General features: G+C 40.0%; 1 protein-coding gene across 7 annotated transcripts in view; it reads right to left on the reverse strand.

Annotated features, from left to right (window-relative positions):
- cadpsb (Ca2+-dependent activator protein for secretion b) overlaps positions 1-27,640 on the reverse strand; it is a 75,278-nt gene extending 47,638 nt beyond the window's left edge. For 4 of the 7 annotated variants that reach the window (XM_084349665.1, XM_084349664.1, XM_084349663.1 and 1 more), the window contains exons 1-3: positions 27,063-27,639; positions 7,643-7,756; positions 5,053-5,385 (exon numbers count right to left, since the gene is read on the reverse strand). In XM_084349665.1, the coding sequence (XP_084205791.1) occupies positions 5,053-5,385; positions 7,643-7,756; positions 27,063-27,395 (780 nt within the window). In that variant the 5' untranslated portion in view covers positions 27,396-27,639. Of the gene's footprint in view, positions 1-5,052; positions 5,386-7,642; positions 7,757-27,062 lie in introns of all 7 variants that reach the window. The other 3 variants (XM_084349668.1, XM_084349667.1, XM_084349666.1) reach the window with 1 other exon arrangement.
- Positions 27,641-27,885: the final 245 nt, after the last annotated feature.

The following is a 27,885-nucleotide window of genomic DNA, read 5'->3' on the forward strand; positions in this document are numbered from 1 at the left end:
GTGTTTATGTGCCTTCAGCTCATTATTTTGGTTTAACAGCTCCATAACTTTAATGTTATTTCTCACTCTCACCAGCCTCATTTTCAGACACAGCTGGTAAAGCTCTAATAAAGCCACTGTATGTTACATGCAGAGTAACATGGCAGAAAGACAAATTGAGACACTAGCTGGTGAAGATATTGAAGCATTTGGTTGCAAAAGAGCTAAATGTTTTCTTCAGGAGCTGGTAGAAACCAAAACAGAGCTATTGATGGTAACTTTGAAGCAATTATGTTTAGTTTTCAGCTTGTTGCACTGCCCCAAGCTAAGCCAAATAATTTATTACTGGTTTAATGAAAGATTGTTAATGTAGTGATGTTAATAGAGACAGAATAATCAATAAACTGGGAGATTTTTCATAAGAAAATACGGTTTTACAGAATCAAAGGGACTGAGAACGATGGAGATTATTTGACACTATTTTTAATTAAATTTGTATTTGAAAAGTACATTAATAAAAATGCATATGAATGTAAAAGCACAAGAGTTAGAGGAAAGACTAGTTTTCAGCCGTTTATGAGATAGGACATCTTTATCAAGGACGAACTTGCCCTTTTTATTTTTTATATCTTATAATAAATATTGTCCTGGCTTCAAACCACACTGGTGCAGTCAAGCTTCACCCTACGTTTCAGCACCACTGATTTTCAGCTTAGAGGTGGCTGGGCAGGCATAGCAAATGCTTTCATCCTCTCCCAATCCTGTGTGCAGTCAAGAGGCTCCATTACGCAATTATATCAGCTACAGGCTACAACCAGGAAGAGCTCAGGCCTCATTTCCCAACTAACAGTTGCTGACAAGACAAATTATAGAAGAGAAGGAAGGGTCCAACGCCTGTAAGAGCGAAAGCAGATTTAAGTATGGTTTGTCAGTCTGGAGGGGGGCTGGGCCACAGGCCACGATTTACAGCTCTGTGGGGGGACAGTAAGATGTGCTTCTGCCTTACTTTGACTCCAGCCAGGCTTAGTTAATTTAATCAGCCACTTGAGATGAGGGAATAATTTTTGTTAGTGAGAGCCCACTGGTGTGAATAATATCAATGGTTAAAACACATCAGCATGAGAATCTGTAAGCAGTGTTAGCTCATAATGCAGAAATCAAAGAGAGGTGGCACCATACATCTACAGCTCTATCCATTTGTTCTCTCCACTCTCAACTACCTCCTAGGGGCCGCCACTAACACCAAACAAGCTAGGATTCTTTGTTTTTTATTTATTTATTTTTTTCCTAGCTAGCTTCTTTCTTTTTTTCTTTTTTTTGTCCTGGCAAGCTAGCTGCTGAACTGAAGTTGCTTGGTTTCACGTCACACAACGATCCCAAAGCATAAGGAAAAACATTAAAACGTTATATTTGTACCTGTTAACAGCAGTTTGCTAGTTAAGCAAGCCTTAAAATAGTTTTCTCGGAGTTGTTGCTAACAAGCTTGTTTTGAGCTTTACTGCCCCTAGTGGCCAAACAGTGAATAACGCAGCATTGAGGGTGCAGCAAAGATGTACAAACCAAAGATGCTGATAATCAGGTGTTTTTGTGAAGCCAAGTGTGATAGATTTAAATAACATAACAGTATTAACACTTCAGATTCTGTAAATCAATGCTGGCTCCTTTACCGTAAATAGACTTTAGTAAAACAAGAAAATGATCGGAAGCACACACTGCATCAGTGAGATGCGTTACAAAATAAAATATCAACAAGATCATTTTCTGAACGCTGACATTTTTTTTTGTGTTTCATTCCTTCCAGAACACACAACGGCGTAGAAACTGTTGTCATAATAAGGATCATAAATCCTTTGACAAAGTTTAACAAGAACTTGTTAAATGTCATGCAGTGTTTGATGTGCGCTGTTCAGAATGTGCTGTACCTTCAGAAAAATCGTGTGTGTGGGAAAGGCATTCTGGTTAGAGGATTTGAGAGGCGCGGGATATCTTTTCACTCTCTGCAGCGAGCGATGTGTGATTTCTGCAAAAGCTGTTTTACTTCGACTGAAAATAAAATCTGAACCAGAGCACAGCCAGGTGCTCTGATCTTTACTAATTAAATGTTACTATATGTAACATAAAAAAAATCTATTAGTGTAGATAACAAACCTGCTCTGGAAAGTAGACACAGAACACATTTTCTTGCAGTTGTTTGGTCATGCTTGGTGTCACCACAGCTAAATAACTGTGCAGCCATCAGGGAGTCTGGCTGTAGCAGCCGCTGGACGTACCAGTCTAATCAGTCTGCTAGTCATTTCCAGGGGCTGCTCTTACTTCTGCATGAAACGAAAATAGACCAGCGCTTCCTTTCTACTGTTTGGATGTAACTGCAAAAAAATGTAAATCCCTAGCGATGACAGCTAAAAAATGATGGTGTCTGAAGCCCAGCCAATCCATGAAAACCTTTCATCAAATCCCAGCAGCTCTGAGCCATGCTGACTGGATTGCTGCATGTCCTTTATAGTGAGGATTTTATCATTTAGTAGAGGGCAGTATGTGTGGCTGCCGGTTGCTTACTGAGGAGATGCTCAAAGTCAATATAAATGCGGGCTGATACATTCATTAGAACGGCAAGGGAAAGGGGAGCGAAAGAGAGAGAGAGAGGACTCCAAGAACAGCCGGAAAAGTGCGAACGAAAACAGAAATTGTAATTCTCCTATGCAAATTTTGTACTATCCGCTCACTGTGAATTACCATTCAAAACAAATTGGTCTCTTTCCACAACTATGGCCTGAATCCACAAGCCATGAAACACACAAACACAAACAATAATTGTCAAAAATCAGTATTACATCGTAGTATGAAGCTGTACACATTGCGGCAGCATACACGGCTTTATGATGGTGCATTGTGCATCAAATGTTCTTCTATAGCTCTGTAGTGCTCAGAGTGGGATCCGTTCAGGGAAATGATATTGTGTTCTGCATGTGGATTCCTGACCCTATACTAACAGCTCTGCTGCCAACACATGAAAAAACTAGGTTAAGCATCTTCAAAGGCTTGGGAGGAAAAATGCACAGTGGATTTGGAGGCTATGGCGAAGTATTGCACCTCAGCATTAGAAGCATCTAACAAATGAACACTCTGCAGAACAGAGCCTGTCCTGATCACTGCCAACAGAGACGTTTATACAATACTGAACAATCTCATTTGTTTAACAGCACCTCCTGCCATCTGTGCAGATTTATATGATAGCAACTGTTGAAAGACGGATGACACCTGGGTCCAAAGAAAATTCAGCATTTTCAAACTCATTGGCTTCCAAAGGGGTGTGTCCATTAGAGCTAAATGAAATGAAGGGGCATGTTTTTCATGCATTAAACGATGAGTCGATGTAAATGTGTTGGAACCCTCGTGTCGTGATAAGACTTTTAATCAGGCTCGTGAAGAAAGAATACATTAGTGCTGCTTTCAGCATTCCCATAGAGAACAGTAAAGCCGTAAAGACAGTGAGGAAGAAGAGTTATGTCTGACACAAGCAGCACCCCAGTGTCCACTATTATCCACCTGCAATCTCAACACACCTCCCCTACAATGAAGTATGGCTCCCCTGGTGTCAGGAGATATATCTTGAGAGGAGAAATTTTCTTAAAATATGTCTATTCAATGCCATAGATAAAAATGACCTGTTGTCATTAATTTGATTAAATGATTTTAAAAAGGTGATTCTTTTGGAGCATTTGTCTGATTAAACATCAGATTTCATGGATTATTTCGACACATTATCCCAACGTCAGATAGTCTAGAAAAGTGGTTTCCTAATGGTGTGGCATGGGAATTTGTTACAACCATAGATTATTTTTTAAATATACAGCAAGTAATGAATGATTTTCTAATTTACTATATCCTTTGTTGTACACTTCCCAACACAGAGGCAAAATCTATACCCTAAAAAAACCTTTAAAAACCCTTCAAAAGAACGTGTACAAAGTTTTAGACAACATGTGTTATAGAGGCTATGCTGCATGGATACAAATACAGGTATGCCTTGAGATTTTGGCTTTCCCTTTGGTGTGCCTTGGACACTAACGTTTGAATACCACTGGACTAGAATATAGTGTGTTCACACTTGGGACAAAGGGTCTTTTTCAGTCCAGTGCCAGCTTTTTTTTCCCCAAGAATCTAGTGCATTTGGTGAATTGTGAAAGGTGCTGTCAAATCTTGAAGTGGTCAGAAAAGAAATTTCAGGTCCGCCTCAAAAGCTGGTCGTGCCTATAGGTGCAAAAATGCCCATCACAAGGTTTGAAAACCCACTGTGACACCTTCAAATGTCTCCAAAACTCAGAAATATTCATATGACATTGATATAAAAAAGAGAATATCACTTGTTGTAGAAAGTGAGATTTCCATGTCTGTTTCGGGTCATGCAGCAGGTCTAAGAACTATATAGATACTGTGAAAATGTAACTATTGAAATGTACACGGCCTGTATTCAGAAACTGTGCCTTTAAACGAGCCATCGGGACTTCTGTAAAGTTGTGTAGGGGTCTTAAAGAGACAGGCACTAAAATAGAGCGTTCTGACAGAGGGTGAATAGAGGTGCTGCAGCAGAAAGATTACATGTTTTTTTAACAATAATGCATGACAAGCAGCTATTTTCTAGGAGACAACCTTAATAAAATTGTGCATTTGGAATTGAGCATAATATCTGAACTTTCGGTGGAGCTGGAACCACCAAGTATTTAATATTTTTTCCTTGATTAAACAATAAAACATTTTTTTCAATTTATTATCAAAACTTTTGCAGACTGACAATCTGTTGACCAGCTAAGTGAGGAGAAAATCAAAACACAATCTTACTATATTAAAATAATGATTGGAAAGTTTTTAGTGTTCACAGTATTTAGAAAATTAGAAAATCATTATGTTTACTGTAATTGATTTATAGTTTAGACCAATCTTATTTTTGAAAGAAAGCTTATGTTGGTGCCTCAAACATTATAAAAGCTGCAAAATACAGTTCCAGCACTCACGTATTTGGATCAAGTGTGAAAACCTTTTGATACGTATCACCTGTAGGCTTGAGATCCTTACCTGGCAGGCTTGATAAAGCAGCTGGTGCTCAAACTTTTTGATGCCGAGGATGTTCTGGAACATCTCGTACAGCTGGTCCTTGCTCAGGATCAGCTCGGAGGCCGCGCTGGCAGTCATGCGCTGCTGTGCCTTGCGTGGATCCTCGTCACCGCGGTAAATGGTGTCAAACTTGGCCATCCAGGAGCTGAGCACCGTCTCCTTGCTCAGGCCATCGATCTCTGGAAGGCTGCGCACACGCTTCTCGATGTGCCTCTTGAACACTTCCCTGAAATCATTGGCCGAGAAGCCGCCGCTCTGGACCATTTTAGCCACACGGTCACTCTTCAGGAACACCTATATTGTGAGAGACCAATGTTATCTATTGCATAAAAGAAGTTCTTATTATAAATTATTAGCATCAATTATTTATAGTAGGGTACAGAATGAAAAGATTTTCTGTCACATTCAGTAAATCATTGCCTTCATTTGCAAAAAGAAACCATTAAACCATTTACTTTGGTTTTTAACATATATGTACGACCGTGACTCAACATGGCTGCATTCTGTCTCCTGCGATGACAGACTAACAGGGACAGAGACTGGCGTCGGCTATACTGTCACATCATCAAGCAAAGTAACCATCAGAGCTGACTGCTTTGTCGCTCTAACAGTCACATTTTGTTCCTAGCATCCATTATGGTTAAAAATCAGCAACTGCTGTACTGAAACATTGCAGTGCAGTGGTACATAAGCCCTGTCATTTTGTGTACACTCAGTGGATAACAAAGCTCCGCAGGCTGAAATTAATAAGATGTTAAGTCAATCTTTGGTTTCCCGTTTGGAGAACTGCAGACCGCAGCATTTAGGGAGATTTTCGCAAAAGACAGAACACAAAGAAACCTGTGATTGTCCATAATTTCGCTAATAACAGTGTCCCTCAATGCTATTAGAAAAAAGAAAATTAGCATCATTTTTTCATTATTTAACCATTTTACTTTGAGACGGAGTGAATAAAGATCCACACGCCGCAGACAAGGTGCTAAATAACCCAAGATAAATTATATTATATTGTACTCATGAAACATGAAATTTACATAGTGCAAAAGAGGTGGAAGTTAAAGGGTGACCAGAAAAATGGTTTCTATCAAACCGCAATCATCTTACCACAGTCAAACAAAGAGAGGAAGACATATTGATCGGAAGTATTTCCAATTAGGTTTATCTCAGAACATTTTCCAGGATGCTGTAGCGTTCTGGTATCATACTCAACCTCTTAGCCACACAAACACTATAAGGAATATTATTACAACACTAAATCAAGACGTACTTATCTTGAGAGCAACGTTTGACGACCAAAAAGAAAGTGAGAATACATCTAGTAGCACATCTTTAAAAAATCTTGTGCTTTACTACCATATTTAATGCTATATTTATTATATTTCTGCTTACTTCACCACAACATACTTCTTATTTTCTTTATTATACCGTCGATTTTTAGTATTTTTATCTTTTATTCCTTTCACTGTTTGTAATCAGTTTTTCTGTTTTTCTTATGTAATGTTTTTTTCTTATTGCCCTTACAGCTTTTATTTGTTTATTGTTAATTCATTCTATTCTTTTTACTGTTCCTAATCTATTTATCTGTCTGTCTTCTTATCGTCCCCTTATTGATTTTATTCTTTTATCTATGTCTTTATCTGCTTTGCTTTTTTCTGTGATTTTTCCTGTTTCATCACTTTTATTACTTTAACTTGTAAATCGTCACACTGACATTTTGTGTTTTGCCTTCTTATTACTGAATAATAATAACAATAATGGTATTTGTACTTCGTTGATAGAAAGTTATAAACCATGTGTTTTAAAGTGTTGAGACACTGGTGATGGTTGGATGAGACGTTTGTCTTTGCAATACGTGAGCGAACATTTTACAAGACTGCAGTCCGACTACAGTTATTATAATTTCCCAGCTCTCAATTATAGTACATTTCACATTAACATTACATATCACATAATAAACTAACTTTCTGATTAGCTGTCACATACTGCAGAGGGCATCCTGTAATTAACCTCTGTGACAGTCTAGATATGTGTTTCCTAATGGTTACTTCGGTTTTTCATAAAGGCTATGCTTGTTTTTCCATCATGGATTTGGCCTTTAATATATCCCCAGTCTGCCCTGCTTTTTATACTATATGCATGGTAATAATGACTTTTTTCGTCTGCGGATTGAATAGTGAGGTTTGAAAAGATGGCTGTGTCAGCCACATGCTCTGACTCATAATCTGCACAGTGAAAAGCTTCAGCCACCATTTTACCACTCAGCCGTCTGAATACAAGCATTTTGACAGGGAATAGCAAGAGGACTGAGTCGAGCTTTTTTTGACTGAGAGCTGGTCGTTTCTGGTTTTTAATCTGCAACTGAAGCGTTCAAGAAAATACGGTCCACTCATTTTCTGACATGAATATTCAGCTGCATTTTTACACTCATGATATGGATGGTGTATATACAGATAGCTCAACACATTCAGGGATCCATTCGAAAGCATTTGCGCTTGGATAACAAAATGGTCCTGGCTGTGATTGTGCTGCTACAGTTATGGTGTGTCGGTACCTCGTTGTAGCTCTGCACAGCATTGATGAAAGCCTCATCAGCCACAATTTGTGTGTCTCCGTTGAGGAAGGCCTGGAAACGATCCTTGGTCTGCTGAAGCTGCTGCTTGGTTATCTGTGGAAGTGAGGGCAAACAGAGGACACCTCAGTGTTAAAGCCATGAAGAAAAATGTGTCAAAGCAAGCAGACTTCACTTCAAACAACAATATCAATCCATTTTTAAACAACTTGTGACCACAAGGTGAGCCCAAACATCCTTTTCCCCAGAAGCATCCTAACGTTCCTCCTGGGGGAGCACGCCGAGGCCGGTTGGAAGATGTAATCCCTGGAGTGTTTACTGAGTCTACCTTTGCCTCCCCTTTTAAACAGTCATGCTCTGAACACCTTTAGAGGTAGGCAGCCAGGAGGCATTCTTACAGAGTGCCCAAACCACATAAATGTGAGGTAGCATCAGCTCAATAACAAGGTCCTGCCAAATCACTCACATGGATGAAACCAGGAACCTCATCCCACAAACTCATTCTTTCAGTTACAACCCAGAGGTTGTGACTGCAGGATCTACTGAGAGCTTTACTTTATAGCTCAGCTCTGTCTTTACTACTTAAAGCCTGATACAAAGCCAGCATTACTGCAACCAGTGCCCCTAAACGGCGGTCAATCTTACAATCCTTTTTTTTACCATCGCTCATGAATAAAACCCAAAGGAACCTGAATTCTTTCTACTCGGATGCTCCCGCCCTCCTAACCTGAGCCGAGCAATCCACCATCCAGCCTGCATCACGCTCAGCTGCAAACAGTTCCAGTGGACATTGTAGGTCACTGCCCGATGAAGCCAAAAGAACAACACCATCCACAAATAGAAAAGATGCCACCCTAATATAAGCCAACTGGACAAACTCCAGGCCTCAGCTGTGCTGTGATATCCTGTCCGCGAGGGGATGTGACGGGTCACAACCTTGTCAGACGTCAATGTAAAAAAAAAAAGATCATTGGCATCATGTGATACTTTGAGTGTACAGATAAGACAAGCATTATAAGAACTATAATACAAACTACATAAAATACTGTGTATATATGTCTAACATCACAGTTCTTTGTAGACATTGTAGTGGCTCCAGGAATGGCAATTATGATTTGTTGTTTGATCTGTTGGGTCACTCCTGAATTTATGCAACAACTACTGGAAGGACTGACATTTTGAATTTTGTTGAGTTGCTCTTGGTCCACAGAGGATGAATCCTAATTGCTTTGGTGACCCCATGATATTTCCTGAAGCACCACCAGCTGCTTGAAGTTTTCATATTTCCAGTGACGTAGCTCAACATCTAGGCTACTCAGTGGATTTGCCAAATTTCAGACAAACATTCATGGTCCCTGGTGGATGTACGAGAATATGAATGCAACTCCCTTTCCCATGCATTGGATGGCTCGCCATAAAATATTGTACATTCATGCCTCTCTCAGGACAAACTGTATGACTTTGGTGACGTCTACCTGTACATATACAGTAGCACCATTATCAGGTTAATAAACAAATACCTACAATATAAATAACGTTCACATAGACCCCAGCTATGTTTTGTGTTTAGTGCATGCCAACACACATGCTTACATGTTAAGCTAAGATGGTGTGACATGTTATTCAATCTGCTGAACATCAGCATGTTGGCATTATACATTGTGAGTGTGTTAGTATGCTCATGGTAGCATCAGATTTTAAATAGAACAGACTAGACTTTAGTCTAGTCTAGATAGACTTTACATATCGTCACAGTTTTTTAAACCACTTTTCTCGGCTCAAGGAAAATTGTACAAATATTTAAACCTCCGTGGATCAAAATTTTATAATAAAACGAGTCATAATTGACCTTGTTTGCAGTTTGAGGTGTCCTGTTAACAGTTTTACATATGTCTCTTTTATAATGGTGCTCTATAGGGAAAATGCTTCTGAGCCACAGGTGAATTTTTTGCTGCAAGTCTAGCAGTGGCCATATATAAGACTTTTAAAGGCAGACATAAAGTATCTGTGTACAATAAAGCAAAACAATTCTGATGTACTCTAAATGTATAAAGTAGCTCCTCTGGTTTAACTACTTTGAAAACGTGTCAAAATCCGTGTTATATTTTCAATTAGCACTCAACAATCAACAAGCCAGGAGATGTTTTGCACATGTGTGATGTTTCCCTGTCAATCCTTTCTCACTCAGGTCTACATGTCCGAGGATTGATTTCACACACGGTTACAGAGTCAGTGACCTAACCATCAATAGACTGACAAGCTCCCTCTGACGCCTGCTTTAAATCTACAGTTCAAGCTGTTGTGTGTATCAAACAAGCACAAGGACCTGCTGGGAACGTGTGTGTATGTGTGTCTGCACGCCTTCAGCTGCACATTGCAAGTGACAGACTTTGGTGTAGGAGTGAGATGGAAAAGTACCACATATCATGTGCCTTTGAGGCAATCTCAACACCATCTGCGTGTCCATCGTACAACTCCAACCCCCCTTCGGTAGGATCATGTAAGTGCCAGATTTTGGTGTATTAAGAAAGATAAACGAAGGTGAGGTGGCTTACAAAGGTTTACGAAGGTCCAAACCAAGTCTCACAAAATATTCCACTCCTGCTGCATCCAATTTATGGTTGTTGCGGAAGAGTGAATCTCAGGATGTAAAACCACCTAATGTCCAAACATAAAAGATCCACTTACAACATAACAGCACATCAACAACATCAGAGATCAATACTCGTGTTTCTTCTTCAAGGTTTCAGGTTCATTCATCTTTGAAACAGCTAGATGTGAGATTAAAGAGAAAGTGTGGACCATCCCTGATATGTTTTAATCGACCATGGTGTTCAAGGAACATCCTGAGGCAAGGAATGTTAATATTAACACCAGTATGCAAATCAGCCCAGTCTACGGAGACACACAGAGGCTTAAGTCGACATGCTTGTCCTTGGATTGTTGTCCATTCCTGAAAGTGAGAGGGTAATGATAAATACATCAGACGGTCTTCACTTTGCGTCTTCTATCCTCAACATTATAAAAAAATAATGCACAGGCAAACGTTAATTTATGAGACTCTCATTCCTTTCTCTCATGAGAACACAATGCTTATTAAATTCTGAAAGTGTTGTTTCCTAAGCAGGAGTCTTATTTAGAGTTAACATTTTAATTAGAATTAATAAATGAAAAAAACAACAGTGTGCATACAAGCTCAGGCTGTAGTGCGGGCATGCTGAATGATAAGCTACAATCAATTCAGCAATGGGCAGAGTGAAACCAAGAAAGCAGTGTATGAATAATGTACGGAGGTAGAATATGGGCTGAGATGCTTTCTGTTGAAAGGCTGCTGGGCTTTTGAGAAAAGGCACAAAAACAAACTTGAACCGAGCTGACTGAAATGTTTCGGGGCAGAGACAGCACTTACACCACAAGACCTGAGGTCGCACATACTGCGGCTTTCTTCAAAACAACATTACACTGGCACATAGCAACGGCTTTACCGCTGAAGGTGTCCGATACGGTTGATAAAATAGATCTCTGATCATTGTGATTGCATCGTAATGTTCGGAGCTGTAATTAGAAAATGGAACAATGAGTCGACTAATCAATTGACAGCAGAAGCAAATAATACTTGATCAGTTGTTTCAGTCATTTTTCAAAAAGCTTCTCGCCTCTTGAATGTCAGGGTTTTATGGATAAGGCTAATTATGTGTAGGTGTCGATGAATAAAACAAACATTTGGACAACATTGTCATGAGATCTGGGAAATTGGGAATTCTTTCACTGTTTATTGGCACAAACGGACAAAACAGTTCATCAAGAAAATAACTGGCAGATTAATCAACAATTAAAATAACAGCCAGGATAAAATGTTGGCAGTTATCGTTTCTGCGAAACCATATGACATACTACGATTTGCATATTGGCATTTTGATGAAACGTGTCATATAATGTTCACATTACATGTTAATGACCTGACTGTTATATCGGCGGGTTGAGGGGACCTAACCAGAGCATAAGCACAGCATTGTTGCAACATAAAAAAGAAAGCTGGCCCTAAAGAAACGGTGTCCAAGTTGACACATCCAATGCTTTTCAGAAACATTCACTTCTTCCATTTATACTGACAATTGTGTTGAGAACAATTATAATAGCTGCAGCTCTGGCTGTATACGTGTAGCCAAGGACAGAGTGATCTCTTTTAACCTTACACATAAACTCTGTATTCACATATAGCCGCGGAAGAGTCACTATGATATTACAATAAACTCGAGGCGAGGGGGTATTGGCGCTCATCCAAACACTGGCAGAACACATTTATGTTTTACCTGAAGATTTCACCATGAAAGGTCAATGCTAATAATAGTTTTGCTTCAGCTGACAGTTTCTCTCGGCCGATCTGACTTTATGTGACAACGCAGAAAGCTGCAAACTCCGTGAATGTCTGCATGTTTGTTCGGAGAGCTGACACTTGAGTACACGGCAGTGAACCAGCTGGAAAACAGAGAGAGAAAGAATAGTTCTGCTGCATAAAGTATGTATGACTTTCAGTTCTGCATGCTCTTTATTTCATTGCTGATTGGAGAACTGTGCTGATTAGTAAGCCGCGTTGATGGATGAGAGAAAATGCCTCCAATTTCATCAGTATTGCCAGACTCCCAAGACATACTTTCCTGCGTTGCTCTTATTGATTCTCTCTCTGTGGCTCTTATCAAGATTGTAGTGTTACACTGTGATTCATTGGCTTCCAATGAAGTGGGCAGTGACATTAATCACCCTTCACATATCAATAGAGGGGATATGCACATTGCATTGGCCTTATTTACAGTAACTCCATTACAATTCAAAATGACTATGGATTTGAGTATACTTGACTGTGTGGCTGATACAATATTTCAGTCACTGTGAAACATTAAATGAGCAATAAATCTTTAATTAAAAACTGACTTCAAGATGAATTATAAATATTTCTGTAGTTTAGGCCCCTTTTCTTTATGTAACTTCTGGAAATTGTCGTTTTCCTCATGTTGCTTTTTAATAAATAGCATAGATAGGATGATATACCCTGGGGGATAAGTCTGTCAGCTTTTACTTAACATCATTTCAAAATATACTCTGCATCTTGAAGCCTTTTGAGGCCCGAACACAGGTTCATGATTTTATCCCCCTTCAGGCACATGTCTTGTGAAATGAGAGCTGCCTTTAGTTATTCTTCAGTGAACTGAAAAAGATTATTTCTACATTCTGCTTTGTCAATATGTGTTTGGTCCATTTTGCCACCATTTTCCTTCATCTGAGTGGAGTGTAGGACAAACTCTATAGATTTGAGATGAAAGAAGTATGAATATCTTTTTTATAAAATATTTTTGTACAGTGTGTGCAAATCAAATGTATGGCATCATGCACTGGGGAGATTACTAATTTTAAAGGTCCAGTGTTTGGGATTTATGGGCAGAAATGGAATTAATATTTCATAAATATATTTTTGTTTGTGTATAATCACCTCAAACTAAGAATAGTTTTATTTCTGTTGCATTAGACTGAGCCTTTTATTTCTAAAGGGAGAGTGGGTCTGTCACAACATTGTCTGAGTGGCTAACCATAACCCATCACAAACAATATTAAGAACTGCAGTAACGCTGGAAAGTTTGGTAAGTTATTTTTGGACGGCATTGAATGGACAGCCACTCACATCGGGAAGTGACAGGTTCCTCTTCCATGGAGTCGGCCATGTTTCTACAGTAGCCCAGAAGGAACAAACCAAACACTGGCTTTAGAGGAGGCCTTTCACATTTTTAGCAGCCACTAATATGGGGAAGGCGAGACAAGGGGTCGTCAGTTGGTTGCAATCTGCAAACTCACCACTAGATGCCACTTTATCCTCCACACTGGCCCTTTAAAGAATGTTAAAATGTTCAGAGCTGTCAATCACCACCTCCGATGTAATGAGGGGATTGTTACATAAAGGATCTCTAGATTATAGAGACTATTCAAGGCTAAAGTAAGGATTTTTTAATAATACTGAGGCCATGAGTCATACATAAAGGTTCCTTCAAAGTCTTCCCCACACTGTCAAGTACAAAACACCTGTGGGGAAATATCGATTCCTTTATTTATTTATTCATTGGCTGGCCTTAAATATATTATGGTCTGACAAATACTGCAGTTCTTGCACAGCAGGGAGTCTTACAGACGGTGTGTTGGATCAAAAACTCAAAAGCTAAGGCCTGATTGAATTGTGCGTAACCACTGTGGCATAGAGTTTCTCACAATATGAGTTATATTATAAGTGTTTTATCTCCTCATCAGTTGGTCATTCATCTCTGTCCACTCATCTTTATCTCTTTTCAATAAAGCAGAAAGCCACATATGAGTGGAGGTCATATTCAGATAAAGTGATTAAGGTTCTTCAGAGGAGCAGTTCCTCTTGCTGTATCCGTCTGTGTGTTTAATAAGAAAAAGACTAAACCAGAATAACAGCCAGTTACATAACACCTGTGATACGCACTAATTATATACAATGATAACCATTCTATTTGTATTTATTATACAATCTCTTTGACGTTTTTAATCAACATGGCTTGTGAGGTATACAACACATCAGCTGTCCTTGCAGTGCTGTGATGAGTGAAGTAATTAGCTAATTGAATGCAGTATATACTGTAGCTATTCAGCAGCGCAATAAAGCTTCTGCTGTGCTGACTCACTCCTAAGCTTCCTCTGGAAGTTACATAACGTTGGGAAGTTAAATTAGGGTGTTTCCAAAGTCAGATGGCTGCAAAACACAGTACAGTAGATGTGTAGTTTTCAGTGGTACTGAATACACTAGTGAAACTAGACCAAAGTTGTAATCAGCAATGCTAAATCTAGAAATGAGGCCAAAACAACTGACCATCAACATTGTTCTGGATGGACATTGTTATTCTAAAAAGGAGGATGAGCTTTCATGGGATCAAATATGCAAAGTGATGATGACAAGGACATCATGCAAACTTAATGTTCCTCTTGTGTATAAATCTGTTTGCCCAGGAAAGAGCTGCCCATCAGTGCTGCTGTTGGTCTTCAGCAAACACAGTATCATTGAATCCTCTGGCCAGTCAAAGCATATTTCAGTCATGTTGCAGATGACACCACCGACCCACATCTGAGTAAACAGCAAACACGAGTACGAAAGCAAGCGCTGCGAGACAGCTGCACAAAATCCACCAGCAACAGGCCTCATCAAACACCAAACACCAGCCTCGTGTAGTGATTGTGGTCACAAAACTACAATTATACAAAGACAGATGCACAAGCTATTATCCCAAAACCAGACCTGCTCACATAGATTTGTTCTGGAGGCACACACTCGCACGCACAGAGCGATGTGTGAGTAAATACCACTCCACTGGGTTAGTAAACAGCCAGGTGTATACTCTGCAGACAGAGCCTGACACACGGCAAACATGGATAAAACAGGGAGCTCCGGCTCTGTATAACCAGACTGTTGTCATATTCAGGAGCTGTGGCAGTGCTGGTATATACAGCAGAACACTGTGTTCCCATCTTGCCCCTTCTTGTAACAGTCATCCATTATCACACCACCAACTCACTGGCAGCAGCCATACAGCTCGGCTGGTTCCTCATTATGCTCATTCAGTTACTGAGCAGAAAATAAGCCTTTAACCTGATATAACCAAAATGGTATGGGCATGTGAGCTTCTGTAGTACAGAGAGGGTCAAATCAATGGGACCATTTGTATAATTTAGTCCGAACCAGTCAAATCAATGCTGCTTATTCCATTGTGCTGCAAGAATCAAATGGGTCACTTATTGAAACACTGAAGCGTTGTTGTTTATTTGTTGTGCCTGAATTTGGTTTTATTCATTTGATGACTTATTATGAAATGCATTCATGTTTACCATAACAATGTCCTGTGTGTTAATGTTCCAGATGAATAGCTTGTTAAATTAACATGTACCCGACCCAACCCATCCTCCTGAGAGAATCAACCATATACTGTAGGTCGATGATGAAGGAAGCTTTTATCTGCACTGCCAAATCTGACAGTGACTTTACTTCAAAAGATCGGGGAAAACGATTACCTCAAATTAGTAAAGTAGACTAATAATTTAATTTGCTTTATAGCTCATACAAATTAAATGTAATAGTCTACTATTTACTTAATTATGTAATTCTGAGGTAAGCTGTTTCCTGACTGGAGAACTTTCACTAATGTTATACCATGAAAACCTTGTATCTTGCTGCCTTTCCATGTTATATCTTTGTGTTTTGTACTGTTGGTTGGACAGAACTTCACCTCGACTGAAACTAAATAATTCATTTATTCAAATAATTAAAAATGATTCTCATCAGTCTTCTATATCCTGCTGTCTTGCAAATCAGGATGGTTTTCAAGTCCAACCAATCACTGAGTGGTCTTAGTCAAATTTGGTCCTTGTACTGTTTAAAGGTTAAGGCTGCAACATTTAAAAAGTTCAAACAGCTAAAAAGGCCAAGCTTGAAATAGCTCCATTACAAGCTGATTTTTTAAACAGAAAAGACCTCTGCCTCTTACGACTTATTCATTTATTTTATTTTTTATTTTTTGTTGCATTCCTCTTCTTTGTCCAATGTTTCTAAGCTGTGGTTCAAGATCAACCCAAAAATGAGCAAACTATGTGACCCTACTGCAGCGCTGCAATGCTATTCTTAATGGTACGGCACACAGAGATGACTGTGGGTTGGTATCTCTGTCTGAAGCTGGTGCATTAATCTCATCAAGAATCTAAGACACACATCCCTTTCTTTCCAGCCTCCCATCACAAATCACTTACTGTCTTTTCCCCTCTTTTCTCTGTCTAGTAAAGCGCTCTCTCTCTCTCTCTCTCCCCCTCTCTCTCTCTCTCTCTCTCTGCCTTTAAAGGTGATTATCTTAGACATTTCTTTCTCTGTGCCAATCTGTTCATCTTGTCAGATGCTCAGTATGGTTTGCATTATGTGCATTAATCAGTATGAAATGCTTTAAGATGTAATGAAAATGATCACACAGATAACATTAATACGACTTTTGAAACAGGATCTTTACTTAAGTGTCTATTTGGAAGATTGTAGACTAAAAGGAAAAGATTCTAGTGCGGCGCCAATTTAGCATTGCACTCCCATAACATTGTCAGATTCATGGTGAGGGATGAGGGATACTAATAGCGGCTAATAGCCTGAAGCTACTAGCAGCTAGCAGGGATGACGCTGCATTCAAGTGCTCCTCGGATGGCCCCACTTCCCAATTTCGGAAGTTTTTCTTCCGGCTTCTGTGTTAATGTCGTGTACCAAAATTTTCTCTGACTTTCCAAGTTGTTGCTCCGAACTGAGGCGCAGTCGGAAATACGTTTTTCCAATTATTCCGACACCACATGAACGCACTATGAGTCCAGTATGCTAACTTCTTTCTAACGCCACACTCAATTTTTTTTCCTTTTCAGATTTGTATCTTTCTGTCGTATCCTGACTCAAGTGACATCACTTTAAGCAAAGACAAAAAGCCTTTATGCTCTTTTTTCATACATGCATGCTCCCCGATAAGTAAACAGCAGACCTATCAGCATGGATCTAGTGTGATTATTTATGTTGTCTTACTGCATTGGTGTATGGCTGACAATGTTTCTCCTGTTCTTTGACATTGATGAGAGCGATCAAAGCAATGATTTTAAACACAAACAGAAGCCTCTGAACCAGATTGTGTTTGACAGAAAGGGAGTGGTGCACTGACTCTTTCAGGAGGCGACACAGGAACATGTGACACCCGTAATAACACAGAGGAAACTAAGAGTGTCTACCTGTCAAACAGTATCATGGCTGCCATTTGTGTTGTTTATGCATCGGTGGGAGTCATCAGACAAAGAGGGAGACAGAGGACTGCAGTAATGATCCTGCTTCGGCTCTTACCTCTGTCTTCTTTCTTTAATGTGGAAAATCACCACTGCTAATCTCTGTCTCCGCCTCTCTCCTCTTTGTCTTATTCCGGTCTATCTCATATGTTGGTGTTGTTCCTGGAACATCATAATTAATGATGCTCCAGGACCGTCCAGCGTCCACCTTTTGAGGAAGCTATCTTGTCTGAAAGGACTCTTACTCACGTTCAGAACATATTATTCTACTCTTCACTTATTATTTTAATTAAATCAACTGATTTTTCTCTCGCTGTTTGGTTAGGTTTAGGAAAACATGGTTTGAAGGGCCATCTTCTTCCAGGTGCATTTTTTCGATCTTTCTCCCTGAGTCACACTGTGAAATAACAAGAACATGATTGATCAGTTGCAATGATAGTCCTGCAGCAATGTGTTATTATCACATCCGATCATGTGTCTTAGTCCAGTCATGCCCTAGTGATTGTCCCTTTGCAGCAATGTTTCACAGGGTTCAGTGTAACTGCACAAACATATTCTCGTGTCCTAATCGACCACCGACGGCGGCCTGCTATAAGTGTGATGATGTACATTGTGTTCATCAAAGAAAAGTTTTCTCGAACAGTGATTACAACTTCCATACCTCATAATTATGACCTAGAATCTCATAATTATGAGAAAACTATCTTGTAATTATGAGAAAAGAATTACAACAATTACAGCGTAGGAAAAAAAGTATGTGATTATAACAGTTTGAGTAGACAGAAACGTGATGACATGGGCTGATTTAATTTTGATTTGCTTTAGTTTAACTGCTTGGATTGACGCACGAAGAGGTATTGGAAATGGTTGAGTAATTATGATTACCATGTTAAGACTGCACAGGCATCTTTAATTGCTGGAACCGTTCGAGCACGAACGCACAAAACACTCACTGATCTATTTGAGGTTGTTCTTGAGGTCCGCCAATCTCAGCAACTACTCTGAAGTTTCAAACCTTAACATTTATATTGTTGCAGTGTCATTGTGAATACAATTCCAATGACATCATCTGTAATTAGCAGCTTTTAGATTATGAAACAATTAGTCAATTAATCAATCAGGTGATTGACAGAAAAGTAATTGGCAACAGTTTCCTTAAACCTCGCAGCCGCTAGTTGTAATTGTTTTAAATATCTATTTTTAGTACCAATCATGTTTAGTTTAGTTGTTGTCGTTTAACATGACTGTCTTTTTCTGGCATTGCTGCAAGGTTTTAGTGGTTTTAAGTAACTGAATGTTCACAATTTAGTTCTTTTATCACATTATCTGACATTTTTTTCATGGCATTGGCTTTTTATGAGGCTGTTGTGGACCAGCCTCTGTATTGTTTGACTCAATGTCGTCATAAAGGAGGGTCACCCCTCAATGATCTCTTGAATATAAATAAAGGTTGTCTGAGTAATTTTTACAACACAAAAAAATGCCAAAATACTGCACTCTGACTGCTAAAATGATTTTTGCTGGTTTTCCAAGTTTTATATGACAATTACTTGAATATTTCTGGACTGGGATTGTTAGTCTGGGAAAAACATGCGATTTGAAGATATTTCATGAAGATGTGACGGCAATTTTTCCCCCTTTTTGTCCCCTTTTTTTTTTGTTTTATAAATCAAAATGATTGAGAATCACTAAAATATTGAAAATGAAAATAATGCATCCATAGTTTCAGAATCTTTTTATTTTCTATGATCATAATAATAGTGAAAACAAATGTAAGTTCCTGCTGTTTTCAGAATAGGTCATAAGTAAAGCTCATGATTTAGTGATAAAGTAATCAGGAAGTGATACATTTGTGTTTTTGTACAGCAGTGAAGTGAAACACGCTGGTCCCGCTGTCTTTCTCACATTAAATCTCAGCTCTGAGCCACTCACTCACTGCTTAAAGTTGAAGATTGATTGACGGGTGGATGACACGATATTACTAGATGAAATCGGTGAGTACAAGCTGATGTAAGCACAAATTACATTGACTTTCACTTTCGATTTTGAAACAAAATTACAACGTTTTTTGACATATATTGTTAAATAGGTGCACAGTGTGATCGCTGATGTGATCTAAAATGGTTAAAAAAGCATTTTTCATTTCAGCTCAGCTTTAAGAAAGACTCTACGTAAGCTGTAAACACATAATCTGGTCTGTTGCCAACTACGGCTGCTAATGTCTGATGTCCATTTTCAACAAACAGGCTTTAATTTTCCATTTTTTTGTGGCTCATGTGCAGTATGGGGAGTAGGGATTCAATCTTATGCGATAGATAATAAAAAAAAAAGACTGACAGGAGCTCTGCAGATTAATCCGTCTCAATCCACGCATACATCACGAGGACACAGTTACTGTTCTCAACCACACAATTCTGCCTCGTGTCTGAGGATTGTGTCCCTCAGGAAAACTCAAATTTCTGCATTGTTCCAGAAGGATTAAGGTTGAGCAAATAATAACCGTAGATGTAGAACATTTGTATACAAAATGAGATGCAGCTTTGGTCGACAGACTGCATAGGCTCCTCGATGATACATAGGTTCTCCTTTAATTAACGGGTACACACTGCATCCTGAGAGAGAGCAGTTGACGGAGAGAAACATCACTAAATGATGTGTTGCTTTCAAGCCAGATGAGTTACATCTCTGCCTCTTGTGAGGAATAATCCCTCACCACTTTGAAACATAAAATATTTTACATACACATGCGAACACTCGACACTATAACATTTGCATTTCTGCAGCTATTTTTGTCAGCACATGATTCCCCCGCTTACACATGCCAGGTCACAGGAATGTCTTATTTTAATGCACAAGGCAAATATGAGTCAATTTGATCCTGACTGTGATTGCTGCCTTCAGAGTAGTCAAACCTTCGGGAAAAGACGGTGTTTTCATTCCACCGGGTAAGATCTTAGCCTCCCCTCCCGGTTATACGCAGACATGGGCGATGTTTAATGTCGCTCCGTGCGGCTGCACAGATTGTAGGTGTGGGGGTGTTTCACCTGCTGCTTTTCAGCTGTCATCCCTTTGGAATCCACTTTCATATCCAAACCATTGATGAACACCTTTATTCGTCAATACAAGTGTTGCTAAAACATGCTAAAACGTCTGCTACTTAATGGGAGAGTGTATCATTCCCCAGCAGCAGCCTTCAAATGCTGACTGACACGTTTTATTGTTAACTCAAAGCTTGACTTTCACACCGGCTGCAAAGCTCCTTTCATTGACGAAGGATGTCTTTTTTCCAGGCCGAACACCATTTAACGATCTTACATAATAATGCAAATTATTTCAATGTCATAGTACTTGTGCTCTCTCCATTTACAGCCGCTGCTCTTCTGTGTGTTTCATGACCATAATGAGCTCAGGCTGTTTCACCTCAGCTAAATGTGTGTCTGCGTGTATGTAGCTCACATGTAATCTCTGATTTCATCAAAGGAAGACAAGAGAAATAAGAAGCAATGACATTAAACACTGACTTCTAAATTTAAAGCCATGCAGTGCGTAGAAATGGCCACTGTTAATGACAGTCCTGACTGCATACACCAGTTAGAGTGTATTCCTATAAATGTTTTAATGTTGCTAATTTTACTCATGTCTCTTCCGATGAGTTTCTTCTTCCTCTCCCCTTCGGCTCCTTCTTCTAGTTTCTCTCCTCATATCACTGTGTAATCTTTTAACCAGTGGTGGAAAGAGTGCTGAAAATCTATACTCCAGTATGAGTAAAGTTACATTACTGAAATATTAATCAATAAAAGTAAAACTACTGCTATCAAAATTACAAAAAGTCAAAGTAAAGTAAAAGTATTGTTCTAAAACACTACTCAGAGTATTAGTAACTTTTTAACCATTGATGTTTAATGTATTATTAAATGAAATTGTACTGAATGTTCTTAATTTGTGTTTTATTCTCATGTTTCTGTGAAGTTTATTTTAACCCGTATTTTATGTGAAGCACTTTGTAACCTTGTTTAGATAAGTGCTATATGGATAAAGTTAAATTTTAAATATTATCAATTATGGTTTTAAAAGTAATTTAGTAGATTACATGGTGAAATGAATACTTAAGTAGACCTACGAGTAAAATTACAAACTTGAGAAATACCCAAAAAATGACTTAATTACTGTATTTTGAGTAGTTGTAATTAGTTACTTCCACCCCTACCTTTAACCAGCTCGATTGCTGGTCATGAAAGGTTAAATTATTATCTCCAAGTTTGACTACTGGGCCCCACTGTGATTCCCCATGCAAACACGCAGCTCAGCTCTGTTAAACAGCCTTTTAAACACTTCTTATCTCTTCCTCCACAGCCGACGATAACTTCACAATTATTTTGATTCATATTTAAATGTATATTTTCACTGCATGCTACTCTGACCACCATGGCAAGACATTCTCCCTGCTGTTCCCAACACAAATGGCAAATAAGCATTTTTGATACTTTTGCCACCACAAACTAGGTTTGCAGCAATCGAGCAGTTTTAAGGTACAACGTCATATGAACATCGACGGTTATCAAACCTTACACATTTGATTATCTGAGGTATTGGATTCTACTTTATTAATGTTATTAAAATATTATTTATTTCAACTTAACATCAAGTCTGTCAGGACATAAAAAAGATTAAAATCACAATGAAGCATCTGTTCAAACAAAAAACCTTCTGTTTTCATTTCATTACAGGAGCACTGTGTAGTTTTGCTAAAGACATTTTAATAAAAAGAGAAAAATCTTCATTAACTGATTTTTTTTTTATGCCTGGACAAACTCAATAAACAAACTGACCTTAAAGGACAACACAGTTTCATACTGTTTTACTTTTTACTGTTCATATTTGGCGGACCCTGCCACCAAAAGTGGTGTTTTCTGAATTTGTTTTCATACAGTAAAAATGTCATACTGTTGCAACCCTACCACAAACACTATCCAGATACAGTAAGTCATCATTAAGAACCGCAGCTTTTGCATTCATTACAAGCCAATTATTATGAATTAAAAATGCAAAAGCATAAAATTAAACCCAGTCCATGTGACACCAGTTCACAATGGGACGCCCAAGATCCTTTGCCAGGCTCAGCACTAAACATCAAAGTAGCAATCTTCATTCAAGAACCACTGATTTGCATTTCCAGTCTACTTCACATTCACATCACAAAGCCTGCTACACAATTCACAGCTCCTCTCTCTCCGAGTATCAGCGGACGGCACACTGTATCGTATTAGGACACTGAGCCGAGACGCTCTCCATTAAGTTAGCCTGCTGGCAGACGAGTTGATTGGGTCAGATTATCGTCGGGGCATCGCACTTTCTAATTGAAAAAATACTGAACCCAGGAGATTATTCTGTTCTGAAATACACACTCATTTTGGTCTATAAAAAGCATTTGGGTTTGATTAAGCAGGTTTAATTTGCAGCAGCTTGACTCATGTTTGATGAAGTTTGACTGTGTGAGAGCTTCCATTCTTCATTCAAATCTGCAATAAATAAGTATATTGGGGCTTTTAGGACATCTGTATCAACAGTAGACTGCCTCGTGATATAATTAAAGCAACATTATGTAACTTTTTTATCTTAAAATAACAGCTTCAAAATCGTGTTGATAGTACAGTGTCTTGTTTTTGGAACTCGTACACTGAAATTAGCAAAATGAACCAAATTTAGCCACAGTGGACTTCATGTGTCTGTAAAGGACACACAGCCGTGCTTTGAGCTAATGCTGACGTGAGCATGCTAACATGCTATACTAATATGGTGAAGATGATGAAGTTTACACCTGCTGACTATCAGCTTGTTAGCACTTTTACTAAGAGCACGTTAGCATGCTGATGTCAACATTAGCTCAAAGCAAAAGTACAACTTAAAGTCCACTGTGTCTGTAAACTTTTAGTCTTGTTAGGAAGGCGAAAAAGAACAACTTAAAAAAAACACTGAAAGATAATCAATTCATATTTTAGTTTATTTTGCTGCTTGAGGCTGTAGTTTGGCACAGCGATGCTTTGAGCTGATGAGGACGTCATTATGCTAACATGCTCTGATTATAAAGTGCTAACAAGCTGATAGTTAGCGGGTGTGAAGTTCACCATTTTCACTATATTAGTTTAGCACGTAAGCATGCCAATGTCAACATTAGCTCAAAGCACGACTGTGCCTTAATACAGCCACACAAAGTCAACTGTGGCTGTTAGTCTAAAAGGTCAGACATTTGAACAAAAAGAATAAAAGGCTTCAACGTACTTATTTATTGCAGATTTGAATGACGATAGGGATTTTTCACACAGTCAAACAGCATCAAACATGAGTCAAACTGCTAAAAATTCAACGTGGTTAATGAAACCCAGATGCTTTTCATAGATGAATGAATTTTTGCGGGTATTTGTTTTGGACAAACTAACCTTTCAACCTGATGATGGTGTTAGATGAAAAGTCAGAGATTATAAAAGTGATTACAATCCATCCTGAAGGAGAAATAAATGTCTGCACCTTAATTTCACGGCAGGCCATCCAACAGTTGCTGAGAGAAATACCACAAATGTGAACCTCGTAATAGCACTAGAGGGAAAATCAGAGGATCCCCAAAGTCATTAGGATTCATCCGGGAACAATGAATGTCTGTGCTAAGATTTGTGCCAACTCATCTGCTGGATGCTGAGATATTCCACTTTACTGTAAGTGAAGTGAAAACATTGAACTGCCGGTGGCACTATATGAAGCCAGAGGTTGAACAAAGTCAGTAGACTTCATCCTCTGGAGATCATGAATGCTTGTACGACATTTTGTGGCAATCCATCAAATAACTCTTGTGTGTTGACATATTTCAACATCGCCATCAAAAGAAAATGAACCGTCTTTCTAAATTGCTAAACTCGTTATTACATAACACGTAAAAACAATAACAAAACTCTGTTATTTCAGCTGCAGTTACCCTCTAAAATGTCCTTTATGGTTAATTCCTCTGTGCACACAGTTTATGCAGCTTATGGCGATCACATGAAGGAGGATTTCGCCCTCCAGGACCATCCACAACATCCAGAACATACTTCCATAAATTACCCCAATACAATCTATATCTGTCAATAATTAACTGACAGCACATTTAGGGAAAGGGACAAGACAATTAGCCTTGCATGCAAACACACGTGCCACCAGTTAAATATGCACTTACACTCAACCAACAAATGAACAGCAGCAGCCTCCAAACGGCTGCTTGTGAGGACATCTTTCAGACCGCATGAGAAAACGTCTCCCTCGCCCTTCAAAAAAGGAAGCAACTGCCTGTTACTGCCCTATTGTATTACCCTTTCACAAGGTTACAGCAATACATTTTTCAAGAAGCAGCAGTGGAGCTCGCACACTCTGCAGGCTGGCCTGTTCCTCCGTGATAGCCCATCGCTGCTGTTTGTGTGCCAGAGCTTCTAATAACGGATTACCATGGAGCTGCTCCACATGTTTCGCTGAGGCCTTTAAGTCTTTTTCATTACAGAAATTGCTTCATCACATTTCTGTGACTAATCTATAATGGCCAAAACTGTAATGGGCTACATATTCGATTGTGATTGTTTACGGATGTCTGAGGAGACCACGTTCAGAGGAGCATCATGGTGGAGAGTACAGAGAAAATACTGGACCTGTGGTGAATATTCTGTGTACTTGGTCACAAATAATTTCTGCAAAGCCACACGGGACAGAAATATTATTAAATGGCTGTGAAATACCATGACACTACAAAATGCACATAGCTGCCAGAAAGTAATCAACTCGCATCTAAGTGCTCCGTGTTGTTGAATGTTTGCTGTGTGATTAATTATCCTCTTTCAGTGCCATTCAAATCAAACCAATTAAACATGCTCAAAAAAGAAAGTGTTGTTGTTGTTCAGTTTCACACAGGGTGTTGTTTTTAAGCCAAAGGATGCAAATATGGAGCGAATCAAAGTCTAGCAGCAGACAGTAGGCAGACAGACACACTTTGATTTCCTGTTCTGACAGCAAAGCACAGGACTGTTTGTCCAGATATTCACTCACCCACAGCGGAGGCTTGTGGCTGCCTGAGCGACCAGATATGAAAGTGCATTAGTAAGCATGCAAAAGACTATCAGTAACCTACGCTGGACGGGACCACAAACAAACAAATAGACGCAAACGCGGTGGTTTTCTGCCACCCACATGCACTTGTGCATGAGTCAGCAGAAAATTCAGACCATATGGCTTAAACTGTGTCCAGTGGAATTGTCTCCAGGTTAAACAAAAACAACACTCGCAAGAGCAATTCCCATGTTGTTTACGGCGTGCCCTCGCATGAGTGACACATGATCGGGCTGAGATTAACTGAGCTGAATGAATCTCCAGCAGGTACACACTGGGTGCAATCTCTGCCTTGTGAGGAGAGCCAGGAGAAGCTGCTGTAGTGTCTCGTTGAAGCATGTGATGATCAGTGTTTTCACACATGCATCTACAGTCTAATTGCGTTTGTTCCTAAATTTACCAATGGCAGGAAATTGCCTTTACAGCCTTGGAGTACAAAGAGCAGATGGTCTATTTCTGGTGTGGCAGACAAATGCACAAATGACTGGCTCCAACAATCAATTCAACCTTCCTTTAGTACAGTACAGTAGCGCCTGTGCACGGTGACTTTGACAGTAAGGACACCATGACCCAAAACTGGCTTCAACATCAATGAAGCACCACAGCAGCAATGTGAAACCAGGATGAGGGCCTTGTCCCCTTACAGCACCTCACATAAATCTCATAATCTGGAGCCCATGTAACAAAAAAACCCATCAAATATAGTGCTTGGATGTAGAAAAATTGCCCTGCAATTAATTAACTCTAACCCGTCGAGAGGAGCCAAGCTCATCTGCAGAGGAGAAAGGCTATTAAGCAACCCTCCTCAAGAGGTCTGTGCCTAAAAGTCACCTTGGGAGGCCAAATTGACGGAATAAGTGATGGCGCAAACGGGTTGGAATTGGGTATCCGCCAAGAAGGCAGCTGCATATGTAATGGAAATGCATGATTTTGGGGTGACATGTAGCCGAAAAAGGAGAATGACACCATTCTGCTTTTCTTTCTGTTTTTTTGTTTTTGTTTTTTTGTTATAGGCGCCATCCACCATCTCTTGAACGCCCTTTCAATTAATGGGCTTGATGTCACTTGTGAGCGTGTGTACGGAGGCGCTGCACTCAGCCTGCAGCTCTGCAGTGCCATGTGTCCTCTTCCTCTCACTATCCCGGAGCTTCGAGCGCTTTCATGCTTCTCTGTGCTGCTGTCATGCTCCGAGGATTTCAGCATTTTGCGTCAAGGACCAAACAAACAGTGGCCTCACCGGGACTGTGCTGGAGCCTCTCCGTGCGCTATCGGATAGGCCTAGTGGCCAAACCACCACCGCCCCCCCTCTCCCCCTCTCTGTACTCTACCTTATGTAGGTCATCAATGACAACATCTGCGATATGAAAGGAGGCATTTCGTCAGCATGTGGTTATTAATGGTGCCTTTGCAACCGATGGGCCCTTACCTTCTGCTGTCGCCTTGCCATATCGGTGGGCTGTTTTGCGTTGAAGGGGTACGCGACGCATCGCATCACAAAAACATACAGCTGCAGCTTCTTCTTGCGCTCCTCCTCGTCCCTCTGCAGCTTCTCCAGGTCCTCTTTCTCCTCGCTGGCGGCGGACGGGCTCGGGCTGGTCGGGCGGGCGCTGCTGCGGCTGCTGCTGGGCGCCAGTCCTCCGGAGCTCTCGCTGGTCCTGCTCGGAGAGATGCGGGATCCGGCCTGAGGTGCCATCGCCTCTTTGCTCTCCTCCTCCACTATCCCATCAGATTCCTCCTCGCTGGACGACGGGTCTAACATCTTGCTCTAGAGGTGATAGCCTAACCTACACTTTTTCTGTTTTTCTTTTTGTGCGCGAAATCCCCCCCAATGATGCCTGCGTCTTATCCGCGCCTGGATTTCATGTAGAGTATGCCCGATGTCAGGACAGGGATAGGCCCTGGTTTGGAGCTCGCTCGCTGGGAGATGTGAGCAGGACGAGTGGAGCTGGAGGAGGAGGTTTTTAGTCTGCTGCTTCACGCTGAGCTTTCTCCGCCTGCGCCGACCGCTCGTCGATGCTTACGTATTTTCTGTGTTTTATTGGCCAGTCACCGCTGCGGATGTGAGAGGGGGAGGTGAGAAGAGAAGCGGAGGGGAGGGGCAGGGGGAGTGTTGTGTACAGATGAGAGGAAGGAGAGCGGCTTCTTCTTCTTCTGTGTGTGTGGTTTTCTGTTTTTTTCTTTTTTTCTTTTCTATGAAAGCGGGCGATGGCCTCTCCCTGCCTGCCGGGCGGGGGACGAGGCGCGGGGAG

The sequence above is a fragment of the Pagrus pagrus genome (assembly GCF_965226575.1).
Source record: "Pagrus pagrus genome assembly, chromosome: 3".
NCBI classification, from domain to species: domain Eukaryota; kingdom Metazoa; phylum Chordata; class Actinopteri; order Spariformes; family Sparidae; genus Pagrus; species Pagrus pagrus.